Here is a 21801-nt window from a genome sequence, read left to right as displayed (position 1 = left end):
AAAACTGAAAAAAATTACATTTAAATTTCGTTTCTAGGACGTACGGTTCAAAAGCTACAGAGGTTTTTGTGAAGGTAGATTTTTCAGAAACAGAGTCAAGATTTCAAAATGAAAGTTGCGCTTTAAAGATTAGGAACCAAGATGGACTTATACTAAGGAGCTATGAAAGTACAAGATACCCAACTGGACAACCACCAGAAGAGGGCACCTTCTGCTCTGATTGCTGTGCGCCAGGACACTTGAATTTCTTCAGAAAATATCAGCGCACAGATGATTATCGCTACAATTATCACAGACTATATAATGAGAAGAATTCAGGATGGACACAAGATACTATAATGCAGTTCTGGATAGGTTGAAATGGATTGAATAGGATTACTCTAAACTAAGAGATGACTATGGACAGTTCTATACTAAATACTCACTCCTATGGCTTTGGAATGGAATGGGTCCTTCAAAGATCTGGTCAAGGTTTTGGACTTCACTCGCCCCCGGACAGGATCAGGGCACCTGGACTCTGCTCTCAGCAAGGCACTCTGGTCTGTGCAGCTTCTTGGAATGGATCTGACGGGTTCTGGGCTACAGCTCTGCTGGACTGGTCCGGATCTTGGGTTTTATCACAGGTTCTTGGCCAGAAACAAAACAGCTCAGCCAGGCTGTTGCATGGATTAGTTAGGCCCCGTGGAAGTTAGGGGTTAAATCAGGGTTGCAAGATTTTTAAAAGCCTGCTGAAAAAGATTCAGCTTTTTGGATTAGGCCTTTCTGCTTCCAAGTTCTAGAGTCTGGATTCTGGGTCTGGTTCTAGAGTCTGGAGTCTGGATCTTCCTGCAGGGTGTTTCGCCAGTGGATCAGCTGATGAGTGAGAAAGTGTGTCTGTGGGTCCTCAACAGTCCCTATTTAGCCATTTTCCAAAGTGGGTAGAGAGGCTGATTGTCTATGCCCAACCCTCTAAGGATCTGATAGGTCAGAGAATTCCCTGTCCCCTGATTTGAGAAAGGAACAGTGCGTCATCATGTGTCAGAGTGATGCTGCCATTTACAACCTAGGGAAGAACTTCTCATTGCTTTTACTTAGAAAATCTATTTTTCCCAAAAAACATATTTCCCATATGCTTAACTTGTTCATATTACATATATACATCACAGATTAATTAAGGCACGTCTCTGTTCAAGTCCCATGTTCCTACGAGTTTCGGTTCACAAATGACAGTTTTTTCGCGCTTTTGGTTGGTTACACATTTTCGGATCTGTACAATTTTTTACATATACATGCACATACCATCTGGTCATACTTCTGTAATTTTTCATGTTCCTAGCACAACTGCACTAGCTACAATATTAAAAACATTTGTGGTTCAGTCTCAGAACATCGCACAGATTCCAGATTAGTTTTAAACTGTGAGCAAATTTTTCATTTTAATAATCTCTAAGTTTCATATTTTTGTCAGTTCGGTACAATATTTTAGAAGTATTTTCCTTAAACATATATTTAATCCAATTTCAAATCCACATTTTCAGTCTGGCCCCCCTCCCCGGTCTCGGCTGAGTCAGAAAGTTACATGGCCACCTTCCTGCCAGGGCAGTTTCTATTGACGCTCCAAATTAGCATTTCCGTTCAGCTCAAGGGAGCCCTTTGTCTGCACTCAGAGCAGCAGGCCAGGGTGCCCCTCCCAGTTCCTTTTCACACCAGCCTGCCAGTTTCTTAGCAGAGCACAGGAGAACAGGTTCCTTTGTTGAGGGAGGAGGTGTGGAATGTGTTTGAAGCCCAGTGTGGGAAACTTTACTTTTTAACACAATGGGCCTCATCATGACTTGTGCGGTAACGCCAGCGATATTACCGCCGGTGGTATTAGCCCTACCGCCGAACTCCCCGCCGCTAATAGCGCTGGATCACAAGTTTGGCGGTAATGTTAATCCCCATTCCCCATTTAGCCCATTCGGGAATGCCCCATTCCCCATCTGTGATTTCCCGCCGGCGGTATTAGCGCAAATTTTCGGCGGATTTCCCCCCAGCTAAGAGCTGGGGCAAAATCCGCAGAAGTCCTGATTTGGCGGACCCTTAAATACGGCGGTAATAGCGCTACCGCTGGATTTAAGGGTTACCGCCAAAGTCGTGATGAGGCCCAATGTCTGAAATTGTCTTAAAATATAACTTACATTTTTAACAAATACATCAACCAATTTCTTACTTCAAGCCTTTTTAGAATATAGTTTTGAATTGTATCCACCTCTTTGGCTTCTGATAGCAAGTCTTTCTTTGGCATAGTTTGAGTTCAATGTACAACCTTACACATGACAAGTTTTAAATCGCCAGCTTCTGACAGAGGTGAGTAACGGTACTACATCCATTTTTGACAGATTTCTTCCAGCTCAACCATCCTCAAAAGTGGACTTTGTTTAGATAATATATACTTCTGTGGACATTGTATTTATGTGGATTCTCGAAGTAGAATGATGTTCACCACCCAACAAGGAGGTTGGATCTTTTTGGGTGGTTTATGAGCCATGATTTTTGCAAATTTGACAGCCAGGGAAAACAGATTTTTAAAACAACTCTGTATTTCTTTTGCAATGATTTTGCTCTGTGGGCAGCTAAATGATGGGTTTTGGCAGTGGTCTCCTGTGTTACCAGTGACATAGGCAAAAGTGGATGGCGGCCTATTTTTCAGATTTTTACTGCGCACTTTCAGGTGATTTTTAGTGAGCAGCATGCTTTCCGGCAGCTATTCTGATGTTTCTGCTGCAAGCAATGCACAGTAATGTTGCAGAGCCTGGACTAGTGGGTTGAAACATCCCACACTACCCCATCCATCTGCCCTGATCCTCTACCCCATCCAGTCTACCCCCAATGACCCTACCCCCACCCACCCTACCCCCATTATCTCTACTGCCACCAACTTACCCAACCCCACTCTCTCTACCTCCACCCACCACCCTATTCCCACGATCTCTGCCCCACCCACTGTACCTCAACTCTCTCCACACCCTGCACCCCCACCCACCTTACCCTCACCAACCTACCCTACCCCCACTGTCTCTCTCTACCACCCCGACCCTCCTTACCCCCACTCTCTGGATGACAAAATATTCCCATCCTAACCCCACCCTCTCTTACACCACCCTACCACCATTCCCTTGAACCTCACCCTCCAACCTACCCCCACTTTCTCTAGCACCTCCCACCAACCCTATCCCAGCACTCGAACCTCAACAACCCCACCCTCTCAGCCCCTACCATTTCTACCCCACTCACTCTATCCTCAAGTTCTCTACCCCACCCACCCTACCCTCACCCTCTCAGCACCCAACCACCCACCCTACTCTCACCCTCTCTGCCCCCGAGCAACCCACCCTACCCTCACTGCCTCCACCCCCTCTACCCCACCCATCCTCTCTACCTACACCCTCTTTACCCCCACCATCTCTACCCTCGCCCTCATTACCCTCACCCTCTCTACCCTCACCCTCTTTAAGCCCCACCCTCTTTACCCCACTCTCTCTACCCCTACCCTCTCTATCCCTACCCCCTACCTCTCTCTCTAGTGCCCTCCACCCTACCCCCTCTTTCTTTACTTAACCTTCCCCTTCTCTCTTTACCCACACCACAAACACTACTCCCCTCTCTGGCTCTGCCCACCTTAAACCCTTTATTACCCCAACTACCTTACACCACCCTACCCCCTTTATTTCTCCAGCCACATTATGCCCTGTCTCTATCCCCTTTCATCCTTCATTTTACACTCTCAGTTTATTTCATACCCTCTCACACTTTTTCGCCCATATTTTGCCTAGCTCAGCATCAATGGCACCCTCTATCGATGGCTTCCTCCATTGCTCTATTGCCCTTCTTATTCTATTGCGCGCCTGTAACCATTATCACATCTTCTGTTGAAACTGTGCACTCTTCTCCTTGTACCCTGGTGCCTATAAATGCAAAATGCAACGAACATCAATAGACGCCAAAACCATTGGCATTGCCAATGCTTGTTTAGTCAGCAGCTAGCCGACAACAAAGAGGCTAGAACAAGGGGTAGTCCCGGGATTTGCAGAATGTTTCTATACACTTGAAATTAACTTTACAGTGCAATGCCATCGCCAATCATTGCAACAGTCTCAAATGATCATTTGACAGTGCAATCTTTATTTCAAAACAGTGAGCGATGCTTCCTGATGTTTGTTCTATGTTACAGCATTTTGAGGAGGCCACCGAGCATCACTCTTTGAGGTAATACCACTAGGGCACCTGCTAGAACTGAACCAGCAGCTCCACCATGATAAGTGTCAGTGATTGGAAGGCCAAAGTGGATGCCGCCAGGTGGTTACAAATGTGTTCATAACCTTGCTTGAGAATCCAGCTTATTAACCAGATGAGAACATGGAGAATGCAAATAAAGGAGACACAGTGCAAATGTGAAAACATCTCCATATGCAGTTTTTGTAAAACCAATTGCATGACGAAGAGGCAGGCAGAACATTCCATAACCCCTGTGTTTAACACACTATGGGAGACATCAAGAACACTGTTTGCCACATCATCAGAAGTACCTTTCACCACCTGAGTCATCTGTGAACATTATTGGTCAGAGATTTTTTAGAACCAACACTGGTGTGGACCTCTGGGAAGCCAACCCAGTTTATCTATCTGTAAATGTTTACACAAAAGGTCAACAGAATGCTTTCTGGGCAACAAGGTTGAGCAGTTAGGCTGAGTCTTAGGATAACAGGGGTTTAGTGTGAGGAACAATTAACATCAAAAGCATTAGAATGTCTACACAACTTTATATTCAAAATATACAATTTATTAGGAACACACTTGTATTTAAGCATTAAGCTCTGCGCCGGGGGTTGCCGGTGCCCAAAGTTACATGCCTGAGTGAATCGAGGGCCTTAATGAAGGCCCTGGGGTATTACTGTATGCAGAAAAGCCCACCCCTGGCCCCTGGTGAGGGGCTTATTGCTATTAGTACCCCAGCCTGTTGGATCAGGGTACTAAAAGCATCTTTCTTCAGTTGCGAGACGCTCCAGGATTTCCCAACTGAATTTGTTTTCTCTCTTTTCATGGCGGCCATTGAAAACAGTAAAAAAAAAGAAAAGTATACTAATAAGATGGCTGCCATGGAACGGGTGAACAAAAGATTTGAGATCAAGCACACCGTGTTAGGTCAATGTATATTTTGATATTCAATCATTAAGAGCTCCTAAGGCTCCCTGGTAATTTATGAATGTAAAGGGTGCGGGGGAGAAAAAATTACTCTGGTACCTGAAGTCAATCCAACAATGAACAAAATGGAGTACCCATGTACCCCTATATATACTGGAAGAATCTTCCAATCAGAATTAATTAGACTTCTTTTGTATGTGTATTTGTACTTTCAAAACACTAATCATGTAAGTATATCACACATTCATGTCTCGTGTATTTCAATCAAAAGAATTAAAATAATGTTGTTAAACAGTTTATTTCCAAAATTAAATCTTGTCAAGAACAAATAATAATAAATAATAAAGAAGAATTTGATTCAGAGCTCTGCGTGTTTTGAGAGAATCCTCTCTTCTTCAGGAGCAAACATATATACTTAATATTAACATCTTGAAAACATATTCAGAATAGTTGACAGTTTCTCTCAATGTTCTTTAATTTTATTGTGAATTAATGGGAACTTCATCTAGTGTTATCACCATTCAGTTTCTTGTTCAATATCTCAAGTTGCATTAAACAACTGTAGAGTGTATATTGAGTATGAGTTGATGGTGGTCAATTAAAGGTGGCATTAGAATAAATGGCTGGTCAGCAAAGGAAAAGAAATGTCTGAGATTTCCATCACCTGGCATGAATTAAAGAATCTTCTCTCAGTGTTTGGAAAAATGGCGTCTTTTCATGATTATTTCCTGTTCGGTATCACCTAGAATATCCATATTCATGAACAAACATTACGATTCGTCTTGGTGAGATTAATGATAAAGGTCAACGTGAGTCATTATCAGTTACTCACCACGTAGGTGGCCAATATGCACTCGGGACTTGAGACGTGAATTTCCTTATTTACTGGCGTAAATGAGTTAATCTCATAGAAAGCGTCTTCTGAGTGATTGGCGTTACCTACAGTGTCAATAATAAATTGACAGTGTACAGTTAAACCACTCGTGACTAATTATATGAGCGTATACATAATTACACCATGCGAGGCTACTCACCCTACTTGTAATTGAAATGGTGAAAAGGTGTTTGGAATGTGAATATCCGTGTCTCCTCCGACGCTACAGTTCCTCGAACTGTATGGATATCTGGAGGTGTATCTTAATGTCAGTATATAACCCAATATACTGTTATTCGACAGAACTCTATGATTTAGGATATTATAAATCATTTGTATTGCTTACCCAATTTCTTAGGAGAGCAGGATTCTTTAGAGAGAGGAGCGGTCCTCCGAACGCCGCGGAACACTTCTGTGTAAATCGGTTCCTCACCAACCGATGTCTTTAGTATCAGCGTGCTGTGTGTACGCTTGACACACGTTTTTAGCGCTGGGGCCATTAGGAATTGTAGTTCAACGTAACTCTAGTCAGTTAACCAATTTTCAGAGTGATTATCTGAATGTGGTAAAATAAACATTGACAGACTTGTATGTATGGGCCGTCTAATCGCCAATTCCATGCAGATAAAACATGATAAAAATGTCAATGTTGATTTTGATGCTTATTCCATTATTCCACAAAGACATTGGGGGTCATTACGAGTCGGGCGGTAGGGGATACTGGGCACCGGTTAGGAGACCGGTGCCGGTAATCCCCTACTGCCTGATTCCGAGGTCCCCTAACGGGAACTGCAAGGGACGTATGGTCGGACCACACGTCCCTTACGGGTCCTGTTAGGGGACCAGGCCGCTAATTACGGGCCTGCCATTAGCAGGCCCGTAAATAGCGCCTTCCCCATTCCCATTGAGCTCTTTGGGGGCTCAAATGGGAATAGGGAATGGTTTGTTCAATGGGGACTTACCGGTCCCACCAGGGTCGGACTACACCGGTAAGTCCCCATTGAACAACACTGGACTTGGACCCATTATTGGATGCAGTCATGGCGCAAATAGCGCCATGACTACCTCCAATCTTGGAATGAGACCCATCGTACAATAACATTTTTCGACCACTTTGGCCTCTCTATTTATTTTACGGCATGTCATACAATGACATGGACATTGTGGTATTGTATAGAACATATCCAATTTAGATAATTTCATATATCCACGTTGTCAGGAAAACTCTTGTTCATGCCATGGAACGTGAGAAGGGACTACGTGTCCTTTCCGAAGGAAAATACTCTGTTGTGATTTACTTTGACTGCATTACTTCCGTTTTTTTATGTAAGGGTCTGCCCCATGCTCCAATAACACTGCCACTACCACCCCAAACCCCACTACCCTCAAAACACATATGCATGTTTGCTTCCTCTCAAGGTGTTACTGTCGAAGTAAATTACAATTGAGTAATTTACTTTGGCAAAACAACAACACACTGTTTTTGCTATGGCTTTGAAATCAAGTTCAACAAAATTCCAATAGGAGGACTTGCAAACTATAGTTTATGAGTAATAGCCCAACGTGTTGGCTCATATAAACCTTCAGCGAGGGATTAAATTACTATTAGTATACGGCATGCAAAGGAAAAGAGAAATACTTACCTGTGGTTGGCTGGATTCCGAGCCTTACTGCATGGTAATCCCGATCACGCAACGGCGTGCAGCTCGCTCCCATCTCCAACAGCATTTTCGTTCCGGAATGGCCGCCATGGAAAGGGAGCAGGGACGACATGTAGTCACTTCTCCCCTTCCATGGCGGCCATTTCCTTTGTCTACTATGGCCACCACGGAAAGAGAACACGGACTACATTTGCTATCCGTGGTGGGCATTTATGAAAAACTTTTTTTCCTTTTTTATTTCGGCTGCGAAACGCAACGCGTCTCTCAGCCGGGGAAAAAAAACATTAGTAACCGGGTCTAATGGGCCAGGGTACTAATGGCAATAAGCCCCTCGCCGGCTGGCCATTATCCCATAAGGTAATGTCCCCGGGGCCTTTGTTAAGCAACTATGGTCCTCAGGGGCATTACCTTATGTGGTAACGGCCCACCAGCTCAGGGCTTTTTGCCATATTAATGTCAATAGAATCAGCATTATTCTAAGCAACCACCGTGGTCTGCTGGCTGCTTAGAAGAATGCTGATTCTATTGACACTGAGTAATTTAAGACCCTGATGAAGGTTTACATAATGTTAAAGGCATTGATATGATATGATATGATATGAAAAGTTATTTATAATGCGCTTAATACCGAGAGGTTTCTAAGGGCGGACCCGGGGTTCAATCCTGTGTTGCTTCATGATGTCTTGCTTCCAAGGTGAGCACGTTGCCCCTGAGCTATCCTCCCGAGACTCAGACTGAGACTGAGCTATTTTACTTCGGATATATTACTAATGAACTATCATTTTCCAAAACTTTCTACTGGAATTTTATTGTCAATTTTTTGAAAGCCATAATAAAAACAGATCACGTTTGAGAAAGGATTACGTTTGAGTTATTTAGCCTTATGTGCTAATGACGAGAATGTTTGTCCAGAATTCCCATAACGAATCATTGCAGGCTCCACCCTCTCCCGCACTTAACTCATGTGTGTGACGCATGTTTTGCATTTGGGGGCGCTTCCTCCCATCAAGATCCAAAGTTTGGTTTTGCATGATGGTTTCTAGTATATGTTTCGTCTCGGTTTAAACTGGTAATATATCTCAGGGTCTGCTTCAGTGATCTGTGTACAATGTACAGTCATAGACTCAAATTCTAGCACGACAATTGATAAATTGAGTGCTTTCAATGGTTGCAGTGCTTAGACTTTCGAGAATCCAGCCTGGTGCCTTATACAACAATGTTATATTATGAAGTGTGTGTCTCCTCGGTCACTGGAAGCTAGCAAAACTCCAATCTAAGAATGTACAATTTCCATGTATTTTACAAGGTGATAAAAGTAGTCCTTTCTTTTAAGGTTGAAACACAATTGATACACACATAGTGTAGTGCGCAAGGTTTTGAGCGCATACAGGGCCTTCTGCAGATGTGAACAGATGTAACAATCATTCATAACTATGTTAGAAACCTATATGGTTTTGATGATTAATGATCAATATCGTCCTCATATCGCCATCATATCTAGTTCACCGGATAGCCAGATGCCGTAGCTGCTACAGTTCATGCTGTGCTCTCGCGCACCCCTCTCACCACCCCCACTCGCCCCACAGTTTGAAGACCTCTGCTAGCAGCATGCCATGTAGGTGCACGTTTATGTTCAGATCAGTGGGGAGGAAGCTCACAACACGGTTCCCATTCTATGCTCTGCTGCAACACACTGGGCATGCCTTGGATCACATTTCTAATTCACACTTGTATTAACTTTCTTTAGTGACTGCCAATTCATATATACTTACAGGTAAAAAGATGAAACCCTAGAAATCCAGCAAAGCTGCTGAGGGACTCCAAAGGTAAGGGAAATTAGCCATTCAGGAGAATTCTCCCTAACAACTTTCAGCAGAGCTCTCTGGTTTCCGAATATAAGGTTCTGCGGTCCCCCAGGAAATGCACACGCATGTCATTTGTATGCAGGCGACATGCAGGCCAGTGCATCACTCGCTTTTGCTTCAGGAGCCTCAAAGTCACCTCTGCTGGGAAACCCGCTTCAGGCGCAGCCAGCATGGCTCCATTATGGCCAAATATGAACACCCAATTAACAAAATAAGTTAGTGGAGCCGCAAGGGCTGTACTACTGTCTCCAAGAAACACACAGGAAACATTCACAGAATACAAATGAGAAATCGGTGCATTTCATGCAGTCTACTTTAAATAAACTGTCAAATCAACTAGAAGATCCAAAGCATCTCCTTGTAATGTTGGCCTTCATGTTCCTGACTGGCAAAGATTTTCTCCTTGCACGATAGTCAGGATCCACACTCCAACTCTGCTGTGCTGTTAAGCATGTCACATTGGATGTGGAGACTGGAAAATCAAACAGCTGCTGCTGGAGGACTATTCACTGGTGACTACACGAGCCTGTATTGCTACCTCTACTACCCATCAGGCTATCTGCCTGGCTTCTGCTGTAGCTGCGTTTACATGTTGTGTCACTACCAGGCCGCCTCTTTACAGAAACCGTGCACCGGTGCAAGGGACATTTTAACACATACCCTTTGAATGAATTTTTTGGACAAGAGAGTTGTTTACCCTAATGCTAGCAGGGCATGACTTTAGCACATGGGCAAGCATTTCGCTGGAGTACAAATGCAATGAAAGAATATATTTTTTGCATTGGGGCAATTTTTGCCATTGTGCTAATCCTGTGCAAAATTGCATTTGCAACGATGCAGTGATAGGGTAATTAGGCCCCGGATATGCAACTGCTCCGCCATGCTTCCTGTTCTTGACATAAGCCTTTGGCCCACCGTCTGTGGAGTAAAGCTCCTTCTCCATATCACCATCATCTGCCAGTAGTCACAGTAAATACACCCTTCATTTTTTCTAATAAGCACAGCAGGGTGTTGTTGATCCTACTTTCTATCTCTGTCCTCTAAGCAGGTATACTCTTAGATAGTCAGCAAGGCATAGCTGTGTATTCTTGCTCCAAGTACCCACCTCGAAAAGTCAGGAAGACTACCCTGAGACCTCTACCCTCTGCTCCACTGGCAGAGGCATCTTTTGGTGCCGAAGTGTGCGCGGGTGTGGTGGATAGCTCCTGATCGGGCACCAACATTCTAAGTGATTCATAGGTGAGCCTTAATGCAGTGGTGAATGTTTTCTGTAGAGGGTCCTAAATATTTCCTCAACTTAGAGCGAGCGACCAAGCATAGCCGAAAAGAATTAAGGAGGATTCTGAGAACATTTTTTTAAAACATATGTGCTGAAATTATGCATTTTACAGCACAATTCATGAGAAAAACAGGATAAAGCGCCATACAATTTACAATTGTTTCACTAGGGAAGCATCGAAAATATTCACTACATTTTATGGCGGTCACATCAAGTCAATATTTTGAGTGGAGCAACCTAAATATGTCCACACGTAAGCATAAGCGACTGAACGTAGCGTGGGACCACAAAATTATTAAGGGGATTCAGGGTGGGTTTTCCCCCCAAGAATTCTTTTTTTTTAAATGTGCTGAAAGCATCCTGTGGCACAATTTGTGAGAAAAATTAGGTAAACAATATACAGTTGGTTCTCTGGGGTAACACATGGAAAAATCTAATAAATGCCATATCGCAAACAGTGATCTTCATACTATCACTTTATACCCTTTTCATGAGGCTGCATTGAACACCTATCTATGCCAGATACTTTAAATCCCATGCATGAAGCTGCTGCCACAACCTATCTATGCCAGTAATGGTCACTTTAGGATGTAAAGTGACTATTAATGGCATGGATAGGTTGTGGCTGTAGCTTTGTGCATATGATTTAAAGTTAAGGGTAACTTTAAATCACATGCTTGAATCTGATGCAACTTAGCTGTGCAAGAAATGGTCACTGTAAATCACATGCATGAAACTGCTGACACAAACTATTAACGCCAGCAGTCTCTGAAAGGGATTTGCAATGATCATTGACCAAACCTTACATGCACACACACATGCACTCATACGCAGACACAGTCTGAGACTGATTCTAACATACATACATTCACACACAGCTACAGACTCTCACTCAACTAGTTTTATAACCACACACAATGTATTACATCCAAACACACACACTCACACACACACACACACACACAAGCATACATATACATAAAACACACAACCACAAAACATGTACACTTACCTTACGTTTTCTCCTCCTCTTCCGTCACACCACCAAAACAAGACAAATTCCGGCATGCTGCGCTGACCCACCCATGAAGGGTGTGGAAACCTGGGGCCACACGGTATATAAGTCCTTCAGTTATTTGCCAATGTGCCAACCTGGTTGCCAAGCAACCCTGTGAGGGCACCCAGGAAGGAACGTTGATTTTTGTTGGTGCCCTGTTGTGTTTGACATCTAGGTATCCTGAAGAAACCCACTAACAACCTTCTAGTCAACGACCCTCAACAAAGACATGCTAACCAACCAGGCCAATGCAAAAGATTAGAGAAAACCCTCTCCCTAAACACTACAAAACTCTACATAGCGTGACTCAACGTGCACACCTCACCTATTGACTCAAACACCATGACAAGTCAATCATTGCTGGTCTCCCATCTGGACACTATATGTCTCGGATGCACACACTAAACCTCATCTGGAACCACACCAACACAGAAGTCAGTTGGCACAACAACTTGTCTTTTTCCTCTTCTCCCGAGTGGGGAAGTGACGTGATAGCAAGCATTACATTCTCCATAAATTGCGCTGCACAGCAATGCCTGTTGCTTTGTGTACCAGATCTGCGCGCCTTTGCATGCACACACAGACGTGTGGTGTTAAAACACATCATGGTGTCTCCAGTATCACTAGGTTCTGAGGTTGACTGGCGAGTCGGTGGTGCATGGCTTTGTCTATGGATCCTGGACTCTGGGTTAGGGGTTCACAGGCTGATAATGACACTGCTTTGCAAATGGCATTAGTGCACCATGGATGATTGATCATAACCATTGTCTCGGGCAATTAAATGCCTTTAATCCAATCTCTCCTAGGTTTGCATAACTCTACGATGGAAAAGTACGATAGCCACTGTGTGGACCTACCAAAGGCTACTGGTGACTAACGAGCTAGCATCTATGACAGTGACCAAAAGAGACAGCAAGGAGTCTAGATAGCGAGCCTCCGCCATCTTGTCTTTCCTTGCGTCTCTTTAGCTTCCACTAAGAGGGCTGCTAAATCGTACCTCATGTAACCCGCCCCATATCGTGCAATGTCTCAGGTTAGTTTTTAGTGGGCAAGAGTCGAAAACAACACAGCGGAAAGTGGCCCTAATGGGCTTTGAGTACTTTTGAGGATGCCTAGTGATGGTTCATGTATGTGGTACTCGGCCACATCTGACAAGTCACTTTTGCTTTGCTCTGTTTAGTATATAATGAACATCATAGTGCAGGGGCATACAAACTGGGTTGTGCCACAGTTCTGGACTGCACCTTCCATGATCCCTCTCTGTTGATTATGATATGCACGCATCTTAGGATTTAAGGACCACAGCATGATGCCCGCAGACCTTGGCTGACCAATGTACTGCTTCACATTTTGATGTCAGGCATTGTGGCCATTGACTATCGGTGCCATCTTCTACATCCCAATGTTTGCTCTGTCAGGTGACTGCTTCTCCTGAAGTTTTATGTTTTTTTCACCCACCTCCTTGACTGTGCTAAGATTTTTCTTGCATTGTTTGGCTTCTACAGTTCTGCATCACTGTGTTTGTGGCACTATGCCCTCACATATTCCTTCGACTGTCTCCCCTCCCCCATCAACTGTATGTGGGGTCAGGATGCTGGGGGACAAGAGGCACAACAGGATTTATAAAAACACACTGGCACTGTATAAACTACCCAAGTGGGGGAGCACCAGGACTTAATGACAATGGGGCTCATGTTCATTGAGGCATAATGTAAGAAAAATGTGTAAAGCCTTGCGTAAGTCTTTCACACACACTTCGTACATCACGCCTCATTTTCAAGTGTTTTTATGGTGGAGAGGAGGGGTGGAGCTTAACTTGTGCTTCCACTGCTCCCTTCCTCTTTGACGTACACCTACTCCAGCATTTGTGCCGGCATGGATTTTGATGCCAGGGTGAATGCAAGGGATTCTTCTAGAATCTGCAAAAAAGATGGTGGACTCCATAGGAATCCATTGTAAACGCTGCCGACCATGTGTGCTTTTACTCAATTTGCATCGCGGAGTGCCAAAAGTTGGGTCAGGGGCAAGCAATGCTGATAATGGCAGCGCTTTGCAAATGGCATTGGAGCCATTTTGCCCTTCCCTTTTGCACTCTGCTGTGCAAATGAGGGACATTTGGCCGCAGTGAAAGTGTGCAGGTAACAGGCCCCGATGGTCAAATTACAGTGACTTCCAAAATGAGCCCATATGTATGATCGATATCCTGTTATGGAGACTGGAACCACTTGAGACAGCCCCTGGCAGCCCAGTATAGCTCTTATGGTGGGGAAAACCTTAGTATAATGCTTAAAATGCTTACAGGCGTGTTGATTCAACAGCCATGCTGTGTTTATCATTTCTGTAAAGTTGCTTCTCTAACTTTTTCAAAAAATGATTCTACATTTTGGGTGATGAGAGCTTTTGATTAGTATTCATAAGTTATCATTGAAATATATCTGAAATAGCAGAGACATTGTAATCAGACATTTTGTCCCTGAAGTCGTGGAAATATTTGCGTCTAAAACAGGGATTTGCGGTCATAATTACACGCAAATCCCCGTTTTACACGCAAATAATTCCATGAATCAGTGCCTTTATGTGCTGTCACATTAGAAAGCAGTATGTCTTCTTTTGAAAGCCTGAGTAGCCATTTCGATGGGAAGTCACGGTGAAAGAAACTCAAGACATTAAAAAGGAAGTTCACACATGAGAAGGTCCTGCTGCTTTAATATTTCAGATAATGTACCTATGGGGGTACAGTCCCTTTAAGCAAGGCACACGCGCACTGTGCATACTTGCCTCCCAGTGGAGATTGTGAGAAAAGATGACGTTTGTGGAGGGCGTAGGAACCCGGGGAGAGGGGAGGATGCTTTTCAGGGGATGTATCACCCCCCCACACACCTTTCTCACTGTGGGATGCAACATGGCTTATCACTCCGCCACTTGTCCGATGACGGCTATGGGCGGCATGGAGAGCTGAAGGTGTTTTGGTTTTCCACGTGTTATCTTGCCCCAGGGCCATTGGTTAACATCCATTAGGGTTATGCGCTCAATCAGCCTCTGAAATAACGGCCATCCATCTGATGCTCCGCAAACTATCATCCATTTACACACGTGAACGGCCCGCAGGGGACCCCTTTCCAGTAAAGAAGGCACGTGCGCTCAGCTGACACGGCATACACATTTATCAAGGTGAAACTCTCTCCCAGTCGTCGCATGTTGGTGTTGTATTCCAAATGTGACGGGCTGTTGCCCTGCGATTGAGATCCTGGATTTGAGATCCTGGATCTGGCTGACACAGAAACAATAGCAAGGGAAAGTGTCCTGTGTACAGGCGACGCAGAAAGCGTCTTATTTATTTATTTATTTATTTACCAAATGTGCGCAAGTACTGTGAAACATGATCTGATCTGCACACTCTGGAAAGATTTCAGGGAGAGAGAGGAAGAAGAGGGGACCGAAGCGAAATAAACGTAACAATATACTTGTTTGTGGGGTCTTCAGCTATGCCACATGCAGACCTGCAGCATTTTCTTTTGGGAGGGATTGAGTTGCTCAAGGACTGATGTATCCAGGCTGCGCATGGCTCCCCCAGAAGTTTAGAGTCACATTTGCCCGAGCACTGTCTCTGTGTCCCAGAAGCACATGCAATGAGTCTATTCTATTGGGTTTTTATATAGCGCCAACACACCTATAGACCTCAGGGCGCTCACAGAACATACAAACATGGAACACAAAGATAGCACAAGATGGTATAGTTGCTCCAATCTTCCTAGTCACCACCCGCATCAAAGAGGTAAGTCTTCCGTGCTTTCTTAAATTGTGCGACTGATGGAAGCTTTCTGAGTGGCTGTGGCAGGGCATTCCAGACCCTTTGTAGCCCATGAGTTGAAGCTGGAACCTCCAAACCTTTCCAATCGGAAGCGTGGCTGTATAAGTAAGGCCTCTTAATTGGATCGGAAGGGGCGTCAAAATGGCAGACTCCTCACCCGCGAGCTAAGGTAGGTAGAGGTGTCACCAGCCAGGCAATTATAAACCAGGTTTAATGCTTTGAAGTGGATTCTCTCACGGACAGGGAACCAATGCAGCTCCCTGCGTGCAGGGGTAATAAAGTCACAACATTTCATGCTGCATACAGCGCTGACTGCACCATTCTGGATGGTCTGAAGTCTGTTTACATTATTTTGTGAGGTTCTGACCAACAGCCCATTACAGTAGTCAAGCCTAGTGTTTATGGTGGCTGCTGCAATTAATGCTCTGTTTCCCTCTGACAGATATGGACGTATCTGCCAGAGAAGCTGGGTCATATAGGCACAGGTGGAGCTTTGGTGGCACACATGTTTTTTAAAGTTTAGATTTGGATGACCCCCAAATTGTTCATGTCACTGGAGATCAGTATCTTAACGTCTCCAATCGAGAACGCTTTTTATTGGGCATCCAACTTTTTCCGTTCTGCATATGTGCCCAGAATCAGGATTTCGGTTTTGCTGTCATTCAGTGCGAGTGAGTTCTCCGTCATCCATTTTTTAATGGAGTGCCGCACCATTATGCCCTTGGGTATCTGCACAACATGGTCTCTAATAGAGTGCTTTTGTTGCTGTACACGACAGGATTGTTACATCACTAGTTACCTCTAAAAGTTTCTACAAGTGAGTAATACCTTAATTTTCCTATTTCAGGCATGCACTGACATATCAGCAAGAAAGTAATACGAAAGAGTTGACAGAAAAATCATTCCTTACTCACAACGTTGCCCATAGTGATAGTTATCTCTGACCGCGTGTTTGTGTAGCCTGAGTTGCTACAAGCCAATTTAGGGCCCGATTCATGGAAAAGTGTGCATAGATTCCGCAAAGCCTGCGCCCTGAGTATGACTCTGCATGAGCCTGCGTGCATATGTTTTTCTGCACGCTCTGTGTATTAATGGAATTGTCCCTGCAAAGTAAGCCTATATGCAAATCATGACCGGAACGCCTCCGACACGCCCCACGTAAAGCATATTAAAGGCAGTAATACCTACCTGTGCGCGGTCCTCATGTGCAAACTCATGCACCCATGTAATCCTGCGTGGTGTCCCCTGCAACAAAGCCAGCACCCCGGTGACACTGTGTAGTGTCCCTCAGAACTATTCCCAGCACCCCATCAACATGCATAACATGTATCATAAAAGTTACCTTTTCACGGACACCTGACTTCTATCGGAACCCAAACAGCGTGCACGAAACCCTAAATCCAACATGCGATCTTACCTCTGCACAGTGATTTCTATGCATAAGTGTCTGTACGCCTGCCTTTGGGTGGCGGTTACATCGAGAGCTTTGCGTGGTCATTTCCCCTTGTGAGGTTGCATGGCCAGATCCATGAATACGATTTTACCTGCGTTGTGGGCGTGTTATCGCTTAATGCGGGCCATTCCTTGGAACGCCATATTTTCCTTTGTTCTTCCCCATTTTGCAAGTTCCGCCCCTATTCTGGTCTATGCACAGGCTACACCCACGCTCTGCAAGGTGTCTCGCGCAAGGCACTCGGCTGCTTACAGAGATGTGTTGAGCCTGTGCTAAGTCCCTATAGAGTTTGAAAAAGTCCTGCACAGTCGATTCCATGAATCGACAAATGGGATTTTGCACGTGGTTTGGCACGCAAAGTCCATATTTACAGCACAGAAAATTCCATGAACCGGGCCCTTAGTGAGAAAACTGAAATGTAATGCACCCTCTTAGCATGCTACAATATTTTTGCTTTTAGAGAAATAACATATCACTGCAGCTAGAACAAATAACTGCAGCTAGAAAAAGGGCCCACGGGCTCACTGATCATGAGCGTATTCTCTTTACAACACTCTGCATCACGTACAGATGCCTTTCAAATCATGCCTCACCATACCTTTCACAAAAATTCACAAAAGCTGGGTCCTCTAGACCGACAAGGGCGGCCTACATTCATCAGCTCACCCAACCCAAAATCAAACATGCCAAAGAGGGAGACACCAGTTTCCCTTCTGTTACTGCCAAACTGTGGAACCTTCTCCCTCCCTCCTTGAGAGATGAGCACTCCTACTGGATCTTTCACAAATTGCTAAAAACACTTCTGTTCACCTGGCCGCTGACTAATGCTCGTCTTGCCTCATAGGCAACGGCCTCACCTGCAAAGACGTTGGCGTCCTTTTTACCCGGAATGCACGATGATGACATTTCTGTTCATGTGTTATGCAACGTGTCTGATGAGTAACTGGTCTTGTAACAGCGTCTTGATGCCCTCGGGTTTAGCGCATTTTATACAAGTAATAATAAATAAAGTATATTTATTTCTTCTATACACGTCTTCAAATGCTTAGGGCACCAACCAGGAAGGATGGCCCAGGGGCAACTCTCTGTAAACAAGACTACACCGAGCAGAATGGGTTCGGTACTCAGTCCCGGTACTGAACTTTCAGGCTGCAGTTCGGCATGAAGAGCAATTTAAGAAACAGAATTTATATTTTAATGATTTACTATGCAATGCCCGGAACTTGAGTGTAACCTCGGTTAGTTATATCTTCCAAACTGATCGTTGTTTGCATCCAATTAAGTTTTACGTTTCAAAATCCGCTCCAAATGGAAAGGGAGTAGTAAAAATAACTATTGTACAACATTCTAGTGTCAAATGGAAATAAGTAGGCTTTATTGCCAATATTATTCTTACTTAGTAATGGGGATTCTTTTTTAGGAATTGATGGAGTTTTTCTCCAATCATAATTTTGTATTTTTGTTCATGTTTAACGAATCCAGTGGATACGTTTACCCCAAACATACAATCAGATATAGTTACTCTGCTTACACAAAAGGTCCAGGATTGGCGCAAAAGGTTTACTAACAGGGTCCTTTGTATTGTGCGGTCCCCGTGCACAGAGAGTAAGAAATCTAGCAGAAAGTGCTTTATGCATCAGGGGCGTTGCTAGGGGGGGGCTGAGGGGGCTATAGCCCCGGATCTTTTGGCTGTAGCCCCGGATAGAAGTTCAGGAGCTACAGCCAAAAGACTGGCTAGCCCCGAGTCCTGACAGCCTGGACATTAGCTTAGCCCCGGATCTTTTCCAGACCTAGCAACTCCCCTGTTATGCATGTTTATTCCAATTGAATTGTGAGGCAGAGTCGGGGCACAGATCGTAAATACCGAATACCCTCCACTTCTCAAACCGGACACTCTCTGCCTGTAGGCGATGCAGATGGACATGTGGTGGATTCTTCAGGGATTCACATGTTTTTTGCAGCTGCAGACATTCAGCAGATTCCGTAGGAGTCCATGTGCATGTCATCTGACATGTATGGCATGCAGCATTTAGAGTTTGTTTCAATGATGGTGCAATTCTAACTCAGAAACCTGGGTCAACCCCAATTTCTATTTTAGAATTCAACCATCTCTGTCAAGCAAATCAAAACAGCACGGAGAGCACTAATGGCACGTTAGTAGATATGCAAGCCAAGCCGTCCTCTCCGTGGCTTTGATCAGTGCGCCAAATCGGTTCTATAGAACATAACACGTATTTAAGGCTTAGGTCTGTTTGACCGAAAAACAGTGCCTTTTCCAATTTTACCGAATTTCTTTTGGTCTTTTTTTTGCTCAAAAATGCTGGGGGAGACCACCGCACCCCCCTACCTCTCCCCAACTCAACCTATTCCCTTAGCTCACCCCACATATATATTTGATTTAATTTGACCGAAATTTCCCACAAAAAAATGATCAAAAAAATTTGGTCAAATTGAAAAGGTCAATTTGGCTTGCGATCAAGTATGCTAATACCGTATTTAACTATTCTATGTGTGAAAAAGACGGCGATAACTGGGGAAGGGGAAAAGGGATCGCTTGTGGGGGAGGAACGAGGAAAGGTGGTTATGGGGTTTCCACCAGGAATTTGACACAAGGAAAATAAAAAGATGCTGGGGATTGGGTGGGACGATTGGGGGAACTGATAGATGGAGGAGAAAGAAAGGCTGTGGATGGATAGGTCACCACTTAGGTAATAACATTTGTGGTGAAAACACATGGACGGTTGAAGCATTATATATATGGCAATTCCAATCTCCCACATGTCGCATAGATTTTTCATGTGACAACCATTGCAAGACCTAAAAAGACCACTTTGGCAGGTGCCATTTTCTTCCTCTTCCTCTTTAGTTGTTTGGTTGGGATGGCTTGCTATTGTGCCCTGTCTAGCATCATTGGGTAGTAAGTGAGAACCACATCTCTTCTTTTTATTTCTGCTCTTCTGGTGTTGTCATCATTTTGTTTTTTTAATAGGCGAATCGTCTATGCTCATATAACTGATTAGTAGATGTACAATAACACATACTAAGATCCAGCTCTTATAGGCAGTCCAACATTATGAAACTATTTCTTATCTTCTTACTGTGTCAATGCTGTGGCGCCCCCTGCAGATCTTACCTTTACAATCAGGTTGTGCACCGTGCTCACTTTGGTCTGCGGAGAGATGTGCTGCCTCACCGCTCTGCGGGACCCCTTCACGGTCAGTAGGATGAGGGCGTAGGAGATGAGGATCAAAGTGCAGGGTATGATGTAGCAGAACACAAAGAGCGCAATCGTGTAGGATATCGCCTTGTTCTCCTTGTTGGAAGCTTTCCAGTCAATGCAGCAGGCTGTCCCGTAGGGCTCCGGTCCATAGCTGCCCCAATCCGCCAGCGGGGCAGTCGCGAAGACGAAAGCATAGGCCCAGACGCACAGTAACAGGATGCGGGCATGTGTCGGAGAAAATTTGTTTCCTAAGAAAGAATTACAAAATAGATAAACGCACACTTGAGTATGGTTTGCACCACAGAATGACACCTTCACACGGAAAGAACCCCTCATTGTGGGGTTCTTTCCGTATTCACTGCAAACGTCTTACTAGTAGCTAATTACACGCGCTATACACTCAGGGTACATGCACTTCATACTACGAGTGCGAGGATAAGAGATCGCTGAGTATTCTGCTAGAATGTTGATCTTCTGTAGTTTTGTAATGGACTACATTTTGCACTTTAAATTATCACGAGGAACTGGAAACCAGTATTGAGTTCTTTGACAAATTGTATTTATTTTATCAAGATATGTTTATTCATTTATATGAAAAACAACAAATTGCATAACTGCCAGCAATTACATTAAGATCAAATACATTCAGAATTAGTCACATAAGTTTAAATTGTAATTATGTGACGCCATTGAGTGCGCCTCTTCCAGTGTTCCCAACCACACCCTAACTCCGTCTTCGTCAATGTTCAAGGGGGGTGGTTCATTCAGCGGCAGCGCTGCAAAAGCTAGTGAACGCCTACATCCCGCACTGTGTCCATTATTAGCATCTCTTAGTTATGACATCAGATCAACTTGTGTCATTTCCAGTCCAGCTCTCGCAACTACAGTTTCAATCAGTCCAACACAGGGGTCAAGTGCTAAAAATTAAAGTGGGCGGACGCATCAACCAACGCAATGGGATGTGATGTTGCCAGAGATTAGCATATCAAGGTGAAGTATGCACATTTCATTAAATTCGCTGTGCATAGCCACCCACATTGCACAGGACGAATGGCATTTGCCTTTCATAAAATCTACACACACACAAAACCAAGAGAGGATTTTTTCTTCTAATATTGTTTTTGAAAACGTTAAAAGGTGGGCATGTTTTAAACTCCAAGAACCAATACAAACGTTTTTCCTAGAATTTGCAATACCGAAATATGACATTTCACCTTTAGTTGTTTGTTCTTTTCCATCAGTTTATATAGTTATTTCCATCAGGTTATATAGTGCAGTGAAGTGTCCAGCCTGCAAACCTGAGACTGCGGTTCGATCCCCGAGTTCGGCTTTAATTAATAAATTCAAAGAGGACATTCAAAGGTTCTCATTTTAGCTGTGGACTGGGGGGCTGAGTCCACCCTCTGGAAAAATTGGGTGGA

The 21801-nt window shown here is 44.1% G+C and overlaps 1 protein-coding gene across 1 annotated transcript in view; it reads right to left on the bottom strand.

Annotated features, from left to right (window-relative positions):
- Window positions 1–21801, bottom strand: part of LOC138580598 (opsin-5-like) — a 1021543-nt gene that overhangs the window by 175730 nt on the left and 824012 nt on the right. Inside the window, exon 5 of the mRNA XM_069651261.1 lies at window positions 20294–20628. Within this exon, the coding sequence (XP_069507362.1) occupies window positions 20294–20628 (335 nt within the window). The remainder of the gene's footprint in view (window positions 1–20293; window positions 20629–21801) is intronic.

Source organism: Ambystoma mexicanum, chromosome 3p (assembly GCF_040938575.1).
Source record: "Ambystoma mexicanum isolate Mex_15411 chromosome 3p, UKY_AmexF1_1, whole genome shotgun sequence".
Lineage (NCBI taxonomy): Eukaryota > Metazoa > Chordata > Amphibia > Caudata > Ambystomatidae > Ambystoma > Ambystoma mexicanum.
Note: the sequence above shows the minus strand (reverse complement) of the source record. Positions and strands in the feature narration are given on the sequence as shown.